Source organism: Heptranchias perlo, chromosome 8 (assembly GCF_035084215.1).
Source record: "Heptranchias perlo isolate sHepPer1 chromosome 8, sHepPer1.hap1, whole genome shotgun sequence".
Classification (NCBI taxonomy): Eukaryota; Metazoa; Chordata; class Chondrichthyes; order Hexanchiformes; family Hexanchidae; genus Heptranchias; species Heptranchias perlo.
The window spans coordinates 52375230-52398141 of record NC_090332.1 but is presented as its reverse complement, the minus strand read 5'-3'; the positions used below and the strand labels follow the sequence as shown (position 1 = coordinate 52398141).

General features: G+C 43.8%; 1 protein-coding gene across 11 annotated transcripts in view; it reads right to left on the bottom strand.

Moving 5' to 3' along the window:
* LOC137324615 (AT-rich interactive domain-containing protein 1B-like) overlaps positions 1 to 22912 on the bottom strand; it is a 648069-nt gene that overhangs the window by 482386 nt on the left and 142771 nt on the right. For 8 of the 11 annotated variants that reach the window (XM_067989102.1, XM_067989104.1, XM_067989111.1 and 5 more), the window contains exon 3: positions 12988 to 13131. In XM_067989102.1, the coding sequence (XP_067845203.1) occupies positions 12988 to 13131 (144 nt within the window). The remainder of the gene's footprint in view (positions 1 to 12987; positions 13132 to 22912) is intronic. The other 3 variants (XM_067989103.1, XM_067989110.1, XM_067989113.1) reach the window with 1 other exon arrangement.

Below are 22912 nucleotides of genomic sequence, written 5' to 3'. Positions count from 1 at the left end.
GAAAGCACAAAATGCTGGCATTTGCCTATGTAACAGAAACTACACTTCAAAATAAATTCATTGGCTGTGAAGTGCTTTGGGATATCCTGAGGGTAAGAAAGGTCGGTCAACATCTGAAAAAGAAAGGTGGATTGACTTTTTGGCATCCCAGAGTATCCTATAGAAAATGTTATGGCTTAGCAGAAGAGACTTCCAGAAAGCTGGTCATGAAAGATCCTCATGTAAGGCTGCTACATATGATTAAAGCAGTTGGAATACAAGTTAAAAATCAGATGAAAAACTGGCTGAAAGAAAGCCAGTAGCAGGTGTTCATCAAAAGAATGTCAGGATAGTACGGTAGTGGAACCCACCCCCAAGGATTAATGCTGGGACTCTATTGTTTTTAAGTTGCATTAGCAACTGGAACTGTTTTTATATTGGCACTTGTTTAGGTTGGATTGCATCTGGGGGTGCATCTGGTTCCCTTATCCACCAGGATAAGGGAACCAGATTTACTAATGCAAGCGCCAGGAGGTGGCTCACAATTGCTGGCCTCCAAGAATTCAACCTAAACAAGCACCTGTATAAAAGCAGATGAAAATTCAACATAAAGAATAAATTTTTGCACACAGAAAAAAAAATGGGCAACCTACATACTCCATGGTGTCAAAATAGCCACGGGTGAAATTAAAATAGACATTTTAAGTAAGTAACCCATACTTAAAATGTCTATTTGGTGTGGAGCAGTCAACAAAGTGAATGTATTATGTAGCTCAATCAGTAGAATTGAAGTCAGAGGATGTCTAACCACCTCCCCTTGACATTCAACGGCATTACCAACCCCGAATCCCCCACCATCAACATCCTGGGGGTCACTATTGACCAAAAACTTAACTAGACCAGCCATATAAATACTGTGGCCACAAAAGCAGGTCAGAGGCTGGGTATTCTGTAGCAAGTGACTCACCTCCTGACTCCCCAAAGCCTTTCCACCATCTATAAGGCACAAGTCAGGAGTATGATGGAATACTCTCCACTTGCCTGGATGAGTGCAGCTCCAACACTCAAGAAGTTCGACACCGTCCAGGACAAAGCAGCCCACTTCATTGGCACCCCATCCACCACCCTAAACATTCACTCCCTTCACCACTGGCAGACTGTGCTGCAGTGTGTACCATCCATAGGATGCACTGCAGCAACTCGCCAGCTTCTTCGACAGCACCTCCCAAACCCGCAACCTCTACCACCTAGAAGGACAAGGGCAACAGGCACATGGGAACAACACCACCTGCACGTTCCCCTCCAAGTCACACACCATCCCGATTTGGAAATATATCGTCGTTCCTTCATCATCGCTAGATCAAAATCCTGGAACTCCCTTCCTAACAGCACTGTGGGAGAACCTTCACCACATGGACTGCAGCGGTTCAAGAAGGCGGCTCACCACCACCTTCTGAAGGGCAATTAGGGATGGGCAATAAATGTTGGCCTTGCCAGCGGCGCCCACATCCCATGAACGAATTTTTAAAAATGTCACACTGAAACTGCTTAGTGCTCACATTATACCACACTTTGTGTACTGTGTCCCGTTTTGATCACTGAGACACAGGGAAACATTCAAGCCCTGAAGATAGTTTGGTGAAAAGCACAAAGCTGGTCCCTTGTGTTGATTGAATTATGAAGAAAGACTGAAGAAACTTGGCCTCGTCAGTCTTGGTGGGAGACAACCGTATACAGGTACAGAATATATGAAATGGTAAATCCAGAACACTACTTCAAGTTACACCATGGAAGTAGGACAAATGGGGAAAAGTTTTAAAGTGATGCAAGGCATTTTAGGATAAATGTCAGGAGATCTTTAGGCAAAGTTAGTACTAATGGACTTCTGGGTGCAGTGATGTAGGTAAAAGCCCTGGAGTCAAAAAGGCAGCCAGCAGCTGTGATGGTAGGCTTATAGGTTTTTGAAGGCAGATAAGCCAAATGGCCTTATCACCTAAAATTATTCTGTGAAAATTTTGGGTGTGGCCTTTCTTTATCTCTAATTATTAAGTGCTTGTGTATAACTTCATGCAAGCATTCTGAAATCAGGAGGACCACTGCAAGACCACGTGTTTCCCTAAAGCGGAAGGCAGCAAAAAATACAAATCATCTAGATTCGAGAGAATTGCTACCACACTGCAGCATGGCCGTTCGCTCAGATGATTGGGGCGGGGTGGGGGGAGAGGAAGAGAGAGGATTTTTAAAATATCAAATATTTAATTATGGGGTTGCGCTGTTTGGTACATTAGGAAAAAGACACTGCACTTTCCTATGAGAAAAGGCTGAAATTCAGCCCAGATTTTTCTCACTCTGCTGCCTGAAAAAGGTTCTGCATGAGTTTAGGCACTCAAACCACTTTCTAGTGAATACATGGCAAAAACAGTCCATAGTTAACACAAATGCACCACCTCACACTTAATTATATTGAAATTCATTTGCCAATTCCACACCCATTCTGCAAGTCTTGTATTTTGCCACAGTCTTCCTCAGTATTAACTAAATCCACTAATTTGCTGTCATTCGCAAATTTTTATATGGTACGTCCGGTTCCCGAGTCCAAATCGTTTCGTAAATGGTGAACAACAGCAGTTCCAGCACCGATCCTCATGGAACACCATTTCCCACCTTTTGCCAGTCTGAGTAACTACCCTTAACCCTTAATTATCTGTGTTTTCTGTTTAGTCGCCAACTTGTTATCCATTCTGCTACTTGTCCCCTAACTCCACATGCTTGGACCTTAGTCATGTGTCTACCATGCAGTACTTTATCGAAGGCCTTTTGAAAATCCAAATATATTACATCTACTACATTACCCTTGTCTACTCTTTCTGCTACTTCTTCAAAGAATTCAATAAGGTTGGTCAAACATGACCATGCCTTTTGAAATCCGTGCTGACTACTCTTTATTGTACTTTCAGTTTCTATGTTATTCTATTACATCTTTGAGTAAAGATTGCATTATCTTTCCTACCACAGACATTAAGCTAACTGGCCCATAGTTCCCTGGACTTGTTCCATCTCCCTTTTTAAATATAGAAATAACATAAGCTGTTCGTCAGTCCTCTGGCACTATTCCCTTTTCTAATGAATTTTTACATATACGTAATAGGGCATCTGCTATCTCTTCCCCAACTTCATTTAATATGTGCGGATGCAGTCAATCCGGACCAGGGGTTTTATCCTCTCTAAGTTTGATTAGTTTATCAAATTGGGCGGGGCAGCCTTGAGGAAGAGTTTATTGAGTCTATTAGGGATGGATTTCTTGAGCAGTATGTAACTGATCCTACAAGGGGGCAAGCAACCTTGGAATTGGTCCTGTGTAATGAGCCAGGATTAATTAATAATGTACTAGTTAAGGATCCCCTTGGAATGAGTGACCATAACATGGTTACATTCCATATCCAATTAGAGGGTGAGAAGGTTGGTTCTCAAACAAGCGTACTGAGCTTGAATAAAGGAGACTATGATGGTATGAGAGCGGAATTGATTAAAGTGGACTGGGAAAATAGATTAAAGGGTAAGACGGTACATGAGCAGTGGTGTTCATTTAAGGAGTTATTTTACAACTTTCAAAAAAATATATTCCACTGAGGAAAAAAGGGTGTAAAAGAAATGACAGCCATCCGTGGCTAAGTAAAGAAATTAAGGATAGTATCCAACTAAAAACAAGGACATATAAGGTAGCCAAACTTAGTGGGAGGATAGAAGATTGGGAAGTCTTCAAAAGACAGCAAAAAGTAACTAAAGCATTGATTAAGAAAGGGAAGATAGATTATGAAAATAAATTAGCAAAAAATATAAAAACAGATAGGAAGAGTTTCTATCGTTATATAAAAAGAAAAAGGGTGGCTAAGGCAAACGAAGGTCCCTCAGAGGATGAGACCGGGAAATTAATGGTAGGGAACATGGAGATGGCAAAAATGCTGAACAAATATTTTGTTTCAGTCTTTACGGTAGAGGTCACTAAGAATATCCCAACACTGGACAAACAGGGGGCTCTAGGGGGGGGGGGGGGGGGGAGGAGCTAAATACGATTAAAATCACTAAGGAATTGGTACTCAGTAAATTAATGGGACTCAAGGCGGATAAATCCCCTGGACCTGATGGCTTACATCCTAGGGTCTTGAGGGAAGTGGCAGTAGGGATTGTGGATGCTTTGGTAATAATTTTCCAAAATTCTCTGGACTCGGCAAAGGTCCCGGAAGATTGGAAAACTGCTAATGTAACACCCTTATTTAAAAAGGGTAGTAGGCAGAAGGCTGGAAATTATAGACCAGTTAGCCGAACATCTGTGGTGGGTAAAATTTTGGAGTCTATTATTAAGGAGACAGTAGCGGAACATTTGGATAAACATAATTTAATAGGACAAAGTCAGCATGGCTTTATGAAGGGGAAGTCATGTCTGACAAATTTGCTTGAGTTCTTTGAGGACATAACGTACAGGGTGGATAAAGGGGAACCAGTGGACGTAGTGTATTTGGACTTCCAGAAGGCATTCGACAAGGTGCCACATAAAAGATTATTGCTCAAGATAAAGAATCACTGGATTGGGGGTAATATTCTGGCATGGGTGGAGGATTGGTTATCTAACAGGAAGCAGAGAGTTGGGATAAATGGTTTATTCTCGGACTGGCAACCAGTAGCCAGTGGTGTTCCGCAGGGGTCGGTGCTGGGTCCCCAACTCTTTACAATCTATATTAACGATTTGGAGGAGGGGACCAAGTGTAACATATCAAAGTTTGCAGATGATACAAAGATGGGAGGGAAAGTAGAGAGTGAGGAGGACATAAAAAACCTACAAGGGGATATAGACAGGCTGGGTGAGTGGGCAGAGATTTGGCAGATGCAATACAATATTGGAAAATGTGAGGTTATGCACTTTGGCAGGAAAAATCGGAGAGCAAGTTATTGCCTTGATGGCAAGAGACTGGAAAGTACTGCAGTACAAAGGGATCTGGGGGTCCTAGTGCAAGAAAATCAAAAAGTTAGTATGCAGGTGCAGCAGGTGATCAAGAAGGCCAACGGACTGTTGGCTTTTATTGCTCGGGGAATAGAATATAAAAACAGGGAGGTATTGCTGCAGTTATATAAGGTATTGGTGAGACCACACCTGGAATACTGCATACAGTTTTGGTCTCCATACTTAAGAAAAGACATACTTGCTCTCGAGGCAGTACAAAGAAGGTTCACTCGGTTAATCCCGGGGATGAGGGGGTGGACATATGAGGAGAGGTTGAGTAGATTGGGACTCTACTCATTGGAGTTCAGAAGAATGAGAGGCGATCTTATTGAAACATATAAGATTGTGAAGGGACTTGATCGGGTGGATGCGGTGAGGATGTTCCCAAGGATGGGTGAAACTAGAACTAGGGGGCATAATCTTAGAATAAGGGGCTGCTCCTTCAAAACTGAGATGAGGGGAAACTTCTTCACTCAGAGGGTAGTAGGTCTGTGGAATTTGCTGCCCCAGGAAGCTGTGGAAGCTACATCATTAAATAAATTTAAAACAGAAATAGACAGTTTCCTAGAAGTAAAGGGAATTAGGGATTAAGGGGAGCGGGCAGGAAATTGGACATGAATTTGGATTTGACGTTAGGATCAGATCAGCCATGATCTTATTAAATGGCGGAGCAGGCTCGAAGGGCCGATTGGCCTACTCCTGCTCCTATTTCTTATGTTCTTAAAATTCAATATTTCTATGGTGGGTGTCCCATTATCACCCTCCTTGCCTTGCACCATCATCCCTTTTGTCATTTAATCACTCCTCCCCTCCACCTTATCACAGATCTTCCCTTTTGTTCTTTCCTGCCCTCCCCTTCCTCCTCCCCACTTTGCCTGGGTCTGGGCTTGCTTAAAAACGATTAAATCTTTAGCTTCTTCCTGTTCTGACAAAAAGACATCCACCTGAAACGTTAACTCTGTTTCTTTCTCCACAGATGCAACCTGACTTGCTGAGTATTTCCAACATTTTCTGTTTTTATTTCAGATTTCCAACATCCGCAGTATTTTGTTTTTTATTCAATATTTCTGTCATTTCGCTGTCATTACCTGTGAGTTTATTTTGCATCCCTTAGTGGCCCTATCCCTATCCTGATTTTTCTTTTATTATTTATGTGTCTGTAGAATACTTTACTATTTCTTTTTGTAATTCCATGAAAATTTAATTTCGCAGTTCCTCTTTGCTTTTCTAATTGTTTTTTGACTTCTTTCCAAAGCTCTTCGTATTCCCTTTTGTCACCTTCTCCTTTATTGTCTATGTACTTAGTGTATGCATTTTTCTTTAGTTTCAATATTACCCTCATCTCTTTATTCATCCATGGTGTTTTATTACTGGCTACTTTGTTCTTGTTTTTTTCTGGAATATATTTGTCCTGCACTCTATTGATCACCTTCTTAAATATTTCTAACTGCTGTCTATGTCTGTCAAGGTTTGTTTCAATTTTACCTTCCCCAGTTCCATTCTCATCCCCTCAAGATTAGCTTTTTTCCAATCTATTACTTATGATTTTCTCAATCATTATTTTCAACCTTATTATGATTGCTATTGCTTAGATGTTCTCCAACGCTTACTTCTCCTTTCTGCTCTCATTCATTTCCACTTACTAGATCTAGTACCGATCCCCCTCTCCACAGATGCCAGTCTTCAGCTCATTTGTTTCACTCCATGTGATATCAAAAAATGGATGAGTGCACTGGACATAGCAACGGCTGCAGTGCTAAAGAACTATCCTCCAGAACTAGCCAAGCTGTTCCAGTTCAGCTACAACACTGGCATCTATCCGACAATGTGGAAAATTGCCCAGCTTTGTCCTGTTTGCCCAGTTACAATCCTATCAGCCTACTCTCAATCATCAGCAAAGTGATGGAGGAATCATCAACAGTACTATCAAGCAACACTTACTCACCAATAACCTGCTCACCGATGTTCAGTTTGGGTTCCACTGGGACCACTCAGCTCCAGACCTCATTAGTCTTGCTCCAAATATGGACAAAAAAGCTGCATTCCAGAGGCAAGGCGAGAGTGACTGCCCTTCACTTCAAGGCAGGATTCGACCAAGTGTGGCATCAAAGAGCCCTCGTAAAACTGAAGTCAATGGAAATCGGGGAAAACTCTCCAGTAGCTGGAGTCACACCAAGCACAAAAGAAGATGGTTGTGGTTGTTCGAGGCCTGAGTTCCTCAGGGCAGCGTTCCAGACCCAACCATCTTCAGAGGCTTCATCAATGACTTTCCCTCCATCATAGGGGTAGACGTGGGGCTGTTCGTTGATGATTGCAGTGTTCAGTGCAATTCGCAATTCCTCTGATAATGAAGTAGTCCATGCCCACATGCAACAAGACATGGACAACATCCAGGCTTGTGCTGATAAGTGGCAAGTAACATTCACACCATACAAGTGCCAGGCAATGACCATCTCCAACAAGAGAGTCCAATCACCTCCCCTTGACATTCAATGGCATTACATCACCAAATTCTTCATCATCAATGTCCTGGGGGTCACCAATGACCAGAAACTTAACTGGACCAGCCATATAAATACTGTGGCTACAAGAGCAGGTCAGAGGCTGGGTATTCTGCAGCGAGTGACTCACCTCCTGACTCCCCAAAGTCTTTCCACCATCTACAAGGCACAAGTCAGGAGTGTGATGGAATTCTCTCCACTTGCCTGGGTGAGTGCAGCTCCAACAACACTCAAGAAGCTCGACACCATCCAGAACAAAGCAGCCCGCTTGATTGGCATCCCATCCACCACCCGAAACATTCACTTCCTTCACCATCGGCGCACAGTGGCCGCAATGTGTACCATCCAGAGGATGCACTGCAGCAACTCGCCAAGGCTTCTTCGACAGCACCTCCCAAACCCGCGACCTCTACCACCAAGAAGGACAAGAGCAGCAGGTACATGGGAACAACACCACCTGCACGTTCCACTCCAAGTCACACACCATCCCGATTTGGAAATATATCGCCGTTCCTTCATCGTCGTTGGGTCACAATCCTGGAACTCCCTTCCTAACAGCACTGGGGGAGAACCTTCACCACACGGACTGCAGCGGTTCAAGAAGGCAGCTCACCACCACCTTCTCAAGGGCAATTAGGGACGAGCAGTAAATGCCGGCCTCGCCAGCGACGCCCACATCCCATGAACGAATAAATGGGATAGATTCAGAACAGATCTAGCAGCTCAAAACTGGGCATCCATGAGGCGCTGTGGGCCATCAGCAGCAGCAGAATTGTATTCCAGCACAATCTGTAACCTCATGGCCCGGCATATTCCTCACTCTACCATTACCAATAAGCCAGGGGATCAACCCTGCTTCAATGAGGAGTGTAGGAGAGCATGCCAGGAGCAGCACCAGGCGTACCTAAAAATGAGGTGCCAACCTGGTGAAGCTACAACTCAGGACTACATGCATGCTAAACAGCGGAAGCAACATGCTATAGACAGAGCTAAGCGTTTCCACAACCAACGGATCAGATCAAAGCTCTGCAGTCCTGCCACATCCGGTCGTGAATGGTGGTGGACAATTAAACAACTAACGGGAGGAGGAGGCTCTGCAAACATCCCCATCCTCAATGATGGCGGGGTCCAGCACGTGAGTACAAAAGACAAGGCTGAAGCGTTTGCAAACATCTTCAGCCAGAAGTGCTGAGTGGATGATCCATCTCGGCCTCCTCCCGATATCCCCACCATCACGGAAGCCAGTCTTCGGCCAATTCGATTCACTCCACGTGATATCAAGAAACGGCTGAGTGCACTGGTTTCAGCAAAGGCTATGGGCCCCGACAACATCCCAGCTGTAGCACTGAAGACTTGTGCTACAGAACTAGCTGCGCCTGCAGCCAAGCTGTTCCATTACAGCTACAACACTGGCATCTACCCGATAATGTGGAAAATTGCCCAGTTATGTCCTGTCCACAAAAAGCAGGACAAATCCAATCCGGCCAATTACCGCCCCATCAGTCTACTCTCAATCATCAGCAAAGTGATGGAAGGTGTCGTCGACAGTGCTATCAAGCGGCACTTACTCACCAATAACCTGCTCACCGATGCTCAGTTTGGGTTCCGCCAGGACCACTCGGCTCCAGACCTCATTACAGCCTTGGTCCAAACATGGACAAAAGAGCTGAATTCCAGAGGTGAGGTGAGAGTGACTGCCCTTGACATCAAGGCAGCATTTGACCGAGTGTGGCACCAAGGAGTCTTAGTAAAATTGAAGTCAATGGGAATCAGGGGGAAAACTCTCCAGTGGCTGGAGTCATACCTAGCACAAAGGAAGATGGTAGTGGTTGTTGGAGGCCAATCATCTCAGCCCCAGGACATTGCTGCAGGAGTTCCTCAGGGCATTGTCCTAGGCCCAACCATCTTCAGCTGCTTCATCAATGACCTTTCCTCCATCATAAGGTCAGAAATGGGGATGTTCACTGATGACTGCACAGTATTCAGTTCCATTCGCAACCCCTCAGATAATGAAGCAGTCCGAGCCTGCATGCAGCAAGACCTGGACAACATCCAGGCTTGGGCTCATAAGTGGCAAGTAACATTCGCGCCAGATAAGTGCCAGGCAATGACCATCTCCAACAAGAGAGAGTCTAACCACCTCTCCTTGACATTCAACGGCATTACCATCGTCAAATCCCCACCATCAACATCCTGGGGGTCACCATTGACCAGAAACTTAACTGGACCAGCCATATAAATACTGTGGCTACGAGAGCAGATAAGAGGCTGGGTATTCTGCGGCGAGTGACTGACCTCCTGACTCCCCAAAGTCTTTCCACCATCTACAAGGCACAAGTCAGGAGTGTGATGGAATACTCTCCACTTGCTTGGATGAGTGCAGCTCCAACACTCAAGAAGCTCGACACCATCCAAGATAAAGTAGCCCGCTTGATTGGCATCCCATCCACCACCCTAAACATTCACTCCCTTCACCACCCGCGCACTGTGGCTGCAGTGTGTACCATCCACAGGATAGAGTCATAGAGTCATAGAGTTATACAGCACGGATAGAGGCCCTTCGGCCCATCGTGTCCGCGCCGGCCATCAAGCCCAGTCTAATCTAATCCCATATTCCAGCATTTGGTCCGTAGCCTTGTATGCTATGGCATTTCAAGTGCTCATCCAAATGCTTCTTGAATGTTGTGAGGGTTCCTGCCTCCACAACCCTCTCAGGCAGTGAGTTCCAGACTCCAACCACCCTCTGGGTGAAAAAGTTCTTTCTCAAATCCCCTCTAAAGCTCCCGCCTTTTACCTTGAATCTATGCCCCCTTGTTATAGATCCCTCAACGAAGGGAAAAAGCTCCTTAGTATCCATCCTATCTATGCCCCTCATAATTTTGTACACCTCAATCATGTCCCCCCTCAGCCTCCTCTGCTCCAAGGAAAACAAACCCAATCTTCCCAGTCTCTCTTCATAGCTGAAGCGCTCCAGCCCTGGTAACATCCTGGTGAATCTCCTCTGCACCCTCTCCAAAGCGATCACATCCTTCCTGTAGTGCGGCGACCAGAACTGCACACAGTACTCCAGCTGTGGCCTGACCAGTGTTTTATACAGCTCCATCATAACCTCCTTGCTCTTATATTCTATGCCTCGGCTAATAAAGGCAAGTATCCCATATGCCTTCTTTACCACCTTATCTACCTGTTCTGCCGCCTTCAGGGATCTGTGAACTAGCACACCAAGATCCCTCTGACCCTCTGTCTTTCCTAGGGTCCTCCCATTCATTGTGTATTCCCTTGCCTTGTTAGTCCCTCCAAAGTGCATCACCTCGCACTTTTCCGGGTTAAATTCAATTTGCCACTGTTCCACCCATCTGACCAACCCATCTATATCGTCCTGCAGACTGAGGCTATCCTCCTCGCTATTTACCACCCTACCAATTTTTGTATCAGCGAACTTACTGATCATACCTTTTACATTCATATCCAAGTCATTAATGTAGACCACAAACAGCAAGGGACCCAGCACAGATCCCTGTGGTACCCCACTGGCCACAGGCTTCCAGTCACAAAAACAACCTTCGACCATCACCCTCTGCCTTCTGCCACTAAGCCAGTTTTGTATCCAAAGTGCCAAGGCACCCTGGACTCCATGGGCTCGTACCTTCTTGACCAGTCTCCTGTGGGGGACTTTATCGAAGGCCTTACTGAAATCCATGTATACCACATCCACTGCGTTACCCTCATCCACACGCCTCGTCACCCCCTCAAAAAATTCAATCAAATTAGTCAGACATGATCTTCCCTTGACAAAGCCATGTTGACTATCCCTGATTAATCCTTGCTTCTCCAAGTGGAGACTAATTTTGTCCTTCAGAATTTTTTCCAATAATTTTCCTACCACTGATGTTAGGCTCACTGGCCTGTAGTTCCCCGGTTTTTCCCTACTCCCCTTCTTGAATAATGGTACTACATTAGCGGTTCTCCAGTCCTCTGGCACATCCCCTGTGGCCAGAGAGGTTCTGAATATATGTGTCAGAGCCCCCGCAATCTCCTCCTTTGCCTCACACAGTAGCCTGGGATACATTTCGTCCGGGCCTGGGGATTTATCCATTTTTAGGCCTGCTAAAACCGCCAATACCTCCTGCACTGCAGCAACTCGCCAAGGCTTCTTCGACAGCACCTCTACCACCTAGAAGGACAAGAGCAGCAGGCACATGGGAACAACACCACCTGCACGTTCCCCTCCAAGTCACACACTATCCCGACTTGGAAATATATCGCCGTTCCTTCATTGTCGCTGGGTCAAAATCCTGGAACTCCCTTCCTAACAGCACTGTGGGAGAACCGTCACCACACAGACTGCAGCGGTTCAAGAAGGCGGCTCACCACCACCTTCTCAAGGGCAATTCGGGATGGGCAATAAATGCTGGCCTCGCCAGCGACGCCCACATCCCGTGAACGAATAAAAAAAAGTTACAGACAGTTGAATCAAGTATTGTGACCCTTTTCAAGGAAAGTCAACTAGTTTTTTTATGAACAGATAAGATATATGATTGTTTCAGTACATTTTGCATAATCTGCAGTTATTCTCATACAGTAGTCCAATACAGCCCAACGGGCCCAGTTGACATTCGCGTTTCCTGATTAAAACCATTAATATATGATTTTAATTCTTGAAACTTCGAGGGCAAGTTACGACCAATTGAGGTCAGCATACATTCTTTCAATAAATGGTTAAAGGGCTCACTTTGGTCAGCATGGAGCATTTAAGAGCTTATGTTGTGTTGTGGTAATCAGAATGTCACAAATACAAAATAAATTTTGTACCTGTGGGAAATCTTAAATTAGGATTTGAGGGATACATTTTGGAAACAGCTTGAGGTACATGACAAAGAAAGAAATGAAAGCTAAAATCTTCCATTTTCCCTCAAAGGCAAAAATAACCCTTGACTTTTCACAAGGGGTATTAACAGTAAAAACACTCAGCAACTTTAAGACCTAGCTTTTCAGGTGCAACGCATTCGTATTAAGCCTCATGAAGACTAACCATTTCAGCTACAATCATTTAATTCCTAAAACTGAAACGTTAGTTGCCACGTATTCAATCAAGTAAATAGTTAGGAGCCAAATCAGATGAAGGGAAAAGTTGCTCTAGTCACTGGTTAGTTCAATGTATTTATGATTTCACTGCATGCACTGAGCTAAGCAATCCTTCCCCATTAGAACATCACAGACAACTGGGAGTCAAGAGAAGTAACTGCTCTGAAGGATTTCAAAAGTAGAAATATGAATCAATAAGCCAATGATGACTGATTTGGATTCTTTTCCGTAACAAGTCACACAATTAAACACAATTCCATGTTAGCCAAGTTAGTCCAAGACTCAGTCTAGATATCAATGCTGGCAGTGTTCAGTGCAAGGTAAACAATTTACTAATTTATTTGTTCTTCTGTTAGTGTGTGTCTGCCAGTCCAATGAGATTCTCTGGAACCCTGATGGCTTCGAGTAAGCAGATATGCTTACCTGTTGGGGTTGATACCTCTGCTGTGTCTGTTGTATGTACGAAGGCTGTTGCTGCTGCTGTTGTTGCTGCTGGTTGTAGTAAGGTTGCTGGCCCTGTTGGCAGTAGCCACTCATGCCCTGCTGACTATACTGAGGGGGCATCTGCTGAAGGAAAGCCAAAAGAGAGATTTCCATGAGTCGGCTGAATGAAAGTACCCAGCATATAGCTCGCATATGCATCATTATAATATTCATATACACAATTGTACTATCATCTTCATGGGTTTAAAACCTTTTAACTACAACTTTATAACTAGTAATTTTCATCAGATTGCAAATAACATTTTTGCCAGGTATATTATGTGAACTATTTGTGACCCTAAAGCCACACAATATTGGGCCACCAGGTGTCATTAGTCTCACCAGAATTGATTTAACTGTTGTCAGAATGTGCAGAAGCCACAAGCCTACAATATCCTAACAACCTTACTCGATAGAGTATTTTTCCATATCATATTGTTCTCCATCAGTAGATGCTGTTTTCTGGAGTAAATTATAGAAATCTTCACTATAAATGATCAGAACCAGAAAGATTCATCCTAAGATGCCTTTTGAGATGCCTGGTAGAATTAAGACAGTACGTTTCCTCTCAACAGGATAAATTGCACGAATCCAGTCAAAATGTCTTGTGGCAGGTGTGAAACTGCTCTGACTTCCTAGTTTTGTACCTACAGCATGGAATTTATCAGAGTGCAGAAAGCATTCACGAATTTGTAGTGTTTACAGAACAATTTGAATGGGCTGTATCTGGGTAAATATGTTTTGCAATAGATCCAAAAGTCAAGTTTTATTAGTTGAGAAATTCCTCTGATTCGTTTGGCAGAGGCAATTCCTGCTTTGTTGTTTTTACACATCAACGGGTGACCTGGTCACACCACCAAATTTTTACATTCCTTGCCATTCGATTGGCTGGAAACCATCTTTTTTTTAGCCAAATTGTTGTTTCTCAAAAAAAAAGTTGCACCCATCTCCAAAATGGATGGCGAGAGCAGGGAGGCAGAAGAAACAAGGTAAATAAACGGTTTTAAACTTAAAAGGTTAAAGCATGACAACAATTAAAGTTAAAACAATAGGCCTGAACTTACTAAAAACTTGCGTCATAGTGATATCGCATCTACTAGATACGCCATTATTATAGTGCAGAAATTCCAGGTAATTATGGCGTGAGTGAATTATGCCATTACATATGCCACACCAGAATTTGCTGAGACTTTTGCGCTGCTCCACAGGGACCCTCGCTGAAAAAGTTGAACAGCTAATTATAGCTCCGCCCCCATTAAAATCAATGGTGATATTGAGTTTGCTGAATTAACGCCACAGCCATTTAGACCATTACAGAATGGCATTGGAGAACTCAAAATTAGTAAAGTGTGCAACCACTCAGCAGGTTGCCTGAGGGTACTGCCTTGTTCTAGGAACTCCACTGAAATCCTAAACCTCAATTAAGTAATAGAATAAGTGTTTTGACAGCCAGGGATGTTCTGATTTCCCCTGACTGATATTTTAATATTAATATTTATTGAGCTCATGAGCTATGATAAGGTTGCAACCAGTAACAAAATATGACTAGGGATTGCTTGCAGTTTGGGAGACAACTCGATGCATATGGGTCCCTTCTTAACACAGGATATATATTTATACTCATTGATCAAATTAAATCCGACCTGGACCCTGTTCGTAGATACTGCAAACTATCGGCACATCATCAGATCGGAGCCACTGCTCCTAAACGCGTCCCTGTTAAATAGCCTGTTCTTCCACTCTGTGTTGGTCCCGGTACCTTGGATGTGTATCAAGACATTGGCCGCGCCGCTCCCGATCCTCAGCTATGCTCGCTGTGGTGTAATTTTCCAACAAATTGTGGCGTGAATTTGCCACTGGGCTAATAAAAATAGTCAGAGACTGAGGTAGAGGAGATTGAAGAAGAAAAATAGGACCGGAAGAGTTTACTTTTATGTAAACACAGAATTATTTTTGTGGGTCAGGATTAATATTACAATAACAAAGCTAGCCATTTAAGTGGTTTTATTACTGTAATACTTGTGTTTGTTTCAGTTTCATGGTAAGCAAACTGAAAACTTCAAATGCAGCCCAGAAGGACAATAATTTTGTTGGACCTGCCAGCAGTCTAAAAGGTTATAGTAGTAGTAGTTTGGGGTAAAGATCCAGTCAGACTTAAAAAAAGAAAAAAAATTAGAAACAGGATATAAAAAATTTCTAACATTTCAGCAATAAATCACTTTTTCTTCAAATGAACCTTGGTTGGTTGTTGAAAGTCTAATTTGCACTATACTGTATTACACTAGAGACAGAATTATACCACTGTCTGGCATCAAGAACATATTGACAATGTTTAACTGCTGTACAATTTCTCCAATTAAACAGTACCACAGGCCCAATCAGCAAGTGCTTTCCATTGACAATTTCTATTCACTTAACAGAACGCTACTTATAGTCCCCCTTTAGGTGAAGGCAATGACTTCTGCATTTAGAGTTGATATAGAGTAGAAAGGAGATAAGGGGAGCAAATTTGCAGGCAAATTACAGAAAGATGCAAGGACTATAGAGTAGTGATAATGGGGGATTTCAATTATCCCAATATACACTGGGACAATAACAGCGTAAAGGGCAAAGAGGGGGAGGAATTCCTGAAATGTTTACAAGAGAACTTTCATGAACAGTGTGTTTCCAGCCCAACCAGGAAGGAAGCAGTACTGGACCTACTTCTGGGGAATGAAGTGGGGCAAGTGGTTGTTACACAAAATAAGGGCTCATGTGGTTGGGGGCAATATGGATAGAGGATTGGTTAACGTTCAGAAAACAGAGCAGGAATAAATGGGTCATTTTCAGATTGACAGACTGTTACTAGTGGAGTGCTGCAAGAATCAGTGATGGGGCCTCAGCTATTTACAATCTATATTAATGACTCAAATGAAGGGACCGAATGTAATGTATCCAAGTTTGCTGACGATACAAAGCTAGATGGCAAAGTAAGTTGTGAGGAGGACACAAAGAGTCTGCAAAGGATATAGACAGGTTAGATGAGTGGGCGGGAAGGGAGCAGATGGAGTACAATGTGGGGAAATATGAAGTTATTCACTTTGGTAGGAAGAATAGAAACACAGAATATTTTTTAAAAGGTGAGAGACTAGAAAATGTTGGTATTCAGAGGGATCCTTGTACACGAAACACAGAAAGTTAATGTGCAGCTATAGCAGGCAATAATGCAGGCAAATGGTATGTTGGCCTTTAATGCAAGTGGGTTGGAGTACAAGAGTAAGGAGGTCTTGCGGCAATTGTACAGGACTTTAGTGAGACCACACCTGGAGTACTGTGTACAGTTTTGGTCTCCTCACCTGAGGAAGGATATACTTGCCTTAGAGGTGGTGCAATGAAGGTTCACTAGATTGATTCCTGGGATGGGAGGGTTGCCCTATCAGGAGAGATTGAGTAGAATGGGCCTGTACTCTCTGAAGTAAAGAAGGAGGAGTGGTGATCTCATTGAAACATATAAGATTCTGAGAGGGAATGACAGGGGAGATGCTGAGAAGCTGTTTCCCCTGGCTGGAGAGTCTGGAACTAGGGGGCATAGTCTCAGGATAAGGGGTCGACCATTTAGGACCGAGTTGAGGAGAAATTTCTTCACTCAGAGGATTGTGAATCTTTGGAATTCTTTACCCCAGAGGGCTGAGATCGATAGATTTTTGGATTCTAAGGGAATCAATGGTTATGGGGGATCGGGCAGGAAAGGGGAGTTAAGGTCGAAGATCAGCCATGATTTTATTGAATGGCAGAGCAGGCTTGAGGGGCTGTATGGCCTACTCCTGCTCCTATTTCTTATATTCTTATGTTTTTAAGTGGAGGAGTATTTGGGGAACAGTGATCGTAATATCATCAAGTTTAGAACAGTTATGAAAAAGGACAAGGAACAATCAAATGTGACAATACTTAACTGGAGGAGGGCTAATTTCAGCAAGTTAAAAAGGGATCTTGCCCAGGTTGATTGGAATCAATAATTGGTAGGCAAAACAATAACTGAACAATGGGAAGCCTTCAAGAAGGCGATTGTTCAGGTACAGAGTAGACACATTCCCATGAGGAGGAAAGGAAGGGCATCCAAAGCTGGAGCTCCCTGGATGACTGAAAATATAGAGATTAAAATGAAACAGAAAAAGGAGGCTTATGACAAAAGTATAGTTCATAATACTAAAGAGAACCAAGTTGAATACAAAAACTACAGAGGAAGTCTAAAAAAGGAAATGAGAGGGGCAAAGAGAGAGTATGAAAATTTGCAGCTAACATAAAGGGGCACCCAAAAGTCTTTTAGAAACATATAAATAGTAAAAGGGTACTCAGAGCAAGGGTGGGGCCAATTAGGGACAAAAAAGATCTTCTTGTGGAGGCAGAGGGCATGACTTGGGCACGAAAATGAATACTTTGCATCTGACTTCACTAGAGAAGAGGATGCTGCCATTGTAGCAGTAAAGGAGGAGGTAGTAGCGATATTGGATAGGATAAAAATAGATAAAGAGGAGGTAGTTAAAAAAAAAAATTGGCAGTAGAAAAGTCACTCAGTCCAGATGGGACGCATCCCAGGTTACTGAGCAAAGTAAGAGTGGAAATTGCAGAGGATCTGGCCACAATCTTCCGACCCTCCTTAGATACGAGGGCAGTGCAAATGGAGGATTGCAAATGTTACACCTCTGTTCAAAAAAGGGAGGGTCAAACCCAGCAATTACAGGCCAGTCAGCCTAACATACCCGGTGGTGCGGAAACTTTTAGAGACAATAATCCGGGACAAAATAAATTGGCACTTGGAAAAGTATGGGCTAATAAACGAAAGTCAGCATGGATTTGTTAAAGGAAAATCGTGTTTGACTAACTTGATTGAGTTCTTCGATGAAGTAACGGAGAGGGTTGATGAGGGTAGTACTGTTGATGGTGTATATATGGATTTTCAAAAGGCATTTGATAAAGACTTGTTTGCAAAATTAAAGCTCATGAGATTAAAGAGACAATGGCAGCGAGGATACAAAATTGGCTATGGGACAGAAAAGAGAATACTGGTGAAAGATTGTTTTTCAGACTGGAGGGAAGTATACAGTGGTGTTCCCCAGGGGTCAGTATTAGGACCACTGCTCTTTTTGATATCTATTAATGACCTGGACTTGTGTATGGAGGGTATAATTTCAAAGTTTTCAGATGACATGAAACTCAGAAATGTAGTAAACAATGTGGAGGATAGTAACAGACTTCAGGAGGATGTAGACAGACTGGGTACACACATGGCAGATGAGATTTAATGCAAAGAAGTGTGAAATGATGCATTTTGGTAGGAAGAATGAGGAGAGGCAATATAAACTAATTTTTTTTTATTCGTTCATGGGATGTGGGCGTCGCTGGCAAGGCCAGCATTTGTTGCCATCCCTAATTGCCCTCGAGAAGGTGGTGGTGAGCCACCTTCTTGAACCGCTGAAGTCCATGTGGTGAAGGTTCTCCCACAGTGTAAGGAGTTCCAGGATTTTGACCCAGCGACGACGAAGGAACTGTGATATATTTCCAAGTCGGGATGGTGTGTGACTTGGAGGGGAACATGCAGGTGGTGTTGTTCCCATGTGCCTGCTGCCCTTGTCCCGGTAGAGGTCGCGAGTTTGGGGGGTGCTGTCGAAGAAGCCTTGGTAAGTTGCTGCAGTGCATCCTGTAGATGGTACACATTGCAGCCACGCCGCAGAATACCCAGCCTCTGTCCTGCTCTTGTAGCCACAGTATTTATTTGGCTGGTCCAGTTAAGTTTCTGGTCAATGGTGACCCCCAGGATGTTGATGATGGGGGATTCGACTCTATTGTCCATGTTTGGGCCAAGGCTGTAATGAGGTCTGGAGCCGAGTGGTCCTGGCGGAACCCAATCTGAGCATCGGTGAGCAGGTTATTGGTGAGTAAGTGCTGCTTGATAGCACTGTAAACACCACCTTCCATCACTTTGCGGATGATTGAGAGTGGACTACTATGCTGCCCTTAAAACCATCTGTGTATTAAGTTTTTTTTTAAAAAGAGTAGAATGATGGGGGGGATTAATTAGCCGGATTGGATTTGTCCTGCTTTTTGTGGACAGGACATACCTGGGCAATTTTCCACATTGTCGGGTAAATGCCAGTGTTGTAGCTGCACTGGAACAGTTTGGCTAGAGGCGTGGCTAGTTCTGGAGCACAAGTCTTCAGCACTACAGCTGGGATATTGTCGGGGCCCATTGCCTTTGCTGTATCCAGTGCAATCAGTCGTTTCTTGATATCATGTGGAGTGAATCGAATTGGCTGAAGACTGGCTTCTGTGATGGTGGAGGTATTGGGAGGAGGCCCACTCGGCACTTCTGGCTGAAGATGGTTGCAAACGCTTCAGCCTTGTCTTTTGCACTCACGTGCTGGACTCCGCCATCATTGAGGATGGGGATGTTTACAGAGCCTCCTCCTCCCGTTAGTTGTTTAATTGTCCACCACCATTCACGACTGGATGTGGCAGGACTGCAGAGCTTTGATCTGATCCGTTGGTTGTGGAAACGCTTAGCTCTGTCTATAGCATGTTGCTTCCGCTGTTTAGCATGCATGTAGTCCTGAGTTGTAGCTTCACCAGGTACAACTTTAAAGGGGGTGAAGGAACAGAGAGATGACAAGACAAGCTGTTAAAAAAGCATATGGGTTCCTGAACTTTATTAATAGATGTAAACAATTTTACAACACCAAGTTATAGTCCAGCAATTTTGCTGGACTATAACTTGGTGTTGTAAAATTGTTTACAATTGTCAACCCCAGTCCATCACCGGCATCTCCACATCTTTATTAATAGAGGCATGGAGTACAAAAGCAAGGAAGTTATGCTAAACCTTTCTAAAACACTGGTTAGGCCACAACTGGAGTATTGTGTCCAATTCTGGGTACCATACTTTAGGGAGGATGTGAAGGCCTGAAGGTGAAGAAGAAATTTACTATAGTGTTTCCAGGGATGAACGCCTTCAGTTACGTGGATAGAGTTATAGAGTTATACAGCACGGATAGAGGCCCTTCGACCCATCGTGTCCGCGCCGGCCATCAGCCCTGTCTACTCTAATCCCGTATTCCAGCATTTGGTCCGTAGCCTTGTATGCTATGGCATTTCAAGTGCTCATCCAAATGCTTCTTGAATGTTGTGAGGGTTCCTGCCTCCACAACCCTTTCAGGCAGTGAGTTCCAGACTCCAACCACCCTCTGGGTGAAAAAGTTCTTTCTCAAATCCCCTCTAAACCTCCCGCCTTTTACCTTGAATCTATGTCCCCTTGTTATAGAACCCTCAACGAAGGGAAAAAGCTCCTTAGTATCCATCCTATCTGTGCCCCTCATAATTTTGTACACCTCAATCATGTCCCCCCTCAGCCTCCTCTGCTCCAAGGAAAACAAACCCAATCTTCCCAGTCTCTCTTCATAGCTGAAGCGCTCCAGCTGTAATATCCTGGTGAATCTCCTCTGCACCCTCTCCAAAGCGATCACATCCTTCCTGTAGTGTGGCGACCAGAACTGCACACAGTACTCCAGCTGTGGCCTGACCAGTGTTTTATACAGCTCCATCATAACCTCCTTGCTCTTGTATTCTATGCCTCGGCTAATAAAGGCAAGTATCCCATATGCCTTCTTTACCACCTTATCTACCTGTTCCGCCGCCTTCAGGGATCTGTGAACTTGCACACCAAGATCCCTCTGACCCTCTGTCTTGCCTAGGGTCCTCCCATTCATTGTGTATTCCCTTGCCTTGTTAGTCCCTCCAAAGTGCATCACCTCGCACTTTTCCGGGTTAAATTCCATTTGCCACTGTTCCGCCCATCTGACCAACCCATCTATATCGTCCTGCAGACTGAGGCTATCCTCCTCGCTATTTACCACCCTACCAATTTTTGTATCATCAGCGAACTTACTGATCATACCTTTTACATTCATATCCAAGTCGTTAATGTAGACCACAAACAGCAAGGGACCCAACACCGATCCCTGTGGTACCCCCCACTGGCCACAGGCTTCCAGTCACAAAAACAACCTTCGACCATCACCCTCTGCCTTCTGCCACTAAGCCAGTTTTGTATCCAAAGTGCCAAGGCACCCTGGATTCCATGGGCTCGTACCTTCTTGACCAGTCTCCTGTGGGGGACTTTATCGAAGGCCTTACTGAAATCCATGTATACCACATCCACTGCGTTACCCTCATCCACACGCCTAGTCACCCCCTCAAAAAATTAGATAGACTAGAGAAGCTGGGGTGTTCTCCTTACAGTAGAAAAGGTTGAGAGGAGATTTGATAGAGGTATTCAAAATCATGAAGAGTCTGGACAGACATGAGGAAAAACTTTTTTACACAGCAATTGGTTATGATCTGGAATGTACTGCCCGAGGGGGTAGTGGAGGCAGATTCAATCATGGCTTTCAAAAGGGAACTGGATAAGTATTAGAAAGGATAAAATTTGCAGGGCTATGGGGAAAGGGCGGGGTAGAGGGACTAGCTGGATTGCTCTTGCAGGGAGCCGGCACGGACTCGATGGGCCGAATGGCCTCCTTCCGTGCTGTAACCATTCTATGATTCTACTAGAATGGTACCAGGAATGAGGGATTTCGGTTATGTGAAGAGACTGGATAAGCTGGGGTTGTTCTCCTTAGGACAGAGAAGGTTATGAGGAGATTTGATGGACGTGTTCAAAATCATGAACTGTTTTGACAGAGTAAACAAGGAGAAACTGTTTCCATTGGCAGAAGGGTCGGTGACCAAAGGACACAGATTTAAGGTGATTGACAAAAGAGCCAGAGGCGATAAGAGGAAACATTTTTTTACGCAGCGAGTTGTAATGATCTGGAATGCACTGCCTGAATGGGTGGTGGAAGCAGATTCAACAGTAACTTTCAAAAGGGAATTAGATAAATACTTGAAGGGAAAAATATTACAGGGCTACAGAGAAAGGGATGGGGAAATGGTACTAATTGCTTAGCTCTTTCGAAGAACTGGCACAAGCATGATGGGCCGAATGACCTCCTCCTGTACTGTACGTACTATGATATTATGATACACACACACGCCCAACTGTACAGCCCTTGTTCTGGGACTAAACATTTACATGCATCAACTGGCAGAAGCAACAATTTTTGCCAATACAGTCCTGCAGAGCAGGCTTAATTTACTTATCATCAAACAAGTCCGTCAGTGTTAGCATGACACAGTGTTGTACGCACATCTGAACCACTTGTGCGACCCCAGAGAGGTAACAAACCCTATAAACATGATAACAGAGCTTTCTGCCTTTTTATTAGCGCCTGATGGGTTTCAATACTATGCTGCCCTTGAGTATTAAGTTATTTTTTTAAAACTTCAAAATACTTATTTGCTCAGTTAATGCAAAACACTTGGGTATTGATTCTGGAAGTTCCTAATCATTTTCAACAGTTAAATTGAAAGTCTATATACAAGTAGGAGGAATATTGAAGGCGTGACACCAGAATATCAAAGCACACACCATCTCACGACTGAATCTACTCAACTCATGATTAGCTTCTTTTAAAGAATTCCCAAAATCCTAATTTAATTTCATTTTTGGTGGAAACTCTGCCTCCCTCAACCACACACCATTCCGTGACAGACAGGGCCGGAAAGCAACCAGTTTCCAAGGCCTTTACCAATGTTGTTCTGTGACCAGGCATTGAGAGATATAGGAGTTGAGCCATGTTGTCTACATCATAGAGTTGAGAGAAAAATTACAAAAAAAAACCTTGAAAAAAAAAAGCAGGACTTACAAGTCTCTTAAAATTGAATAGAAATATTTTCAGAATGGAAAACAAAAAAAAAGGAACTCCTAAAGGCAGGAATATAGTGTGAGCTACTG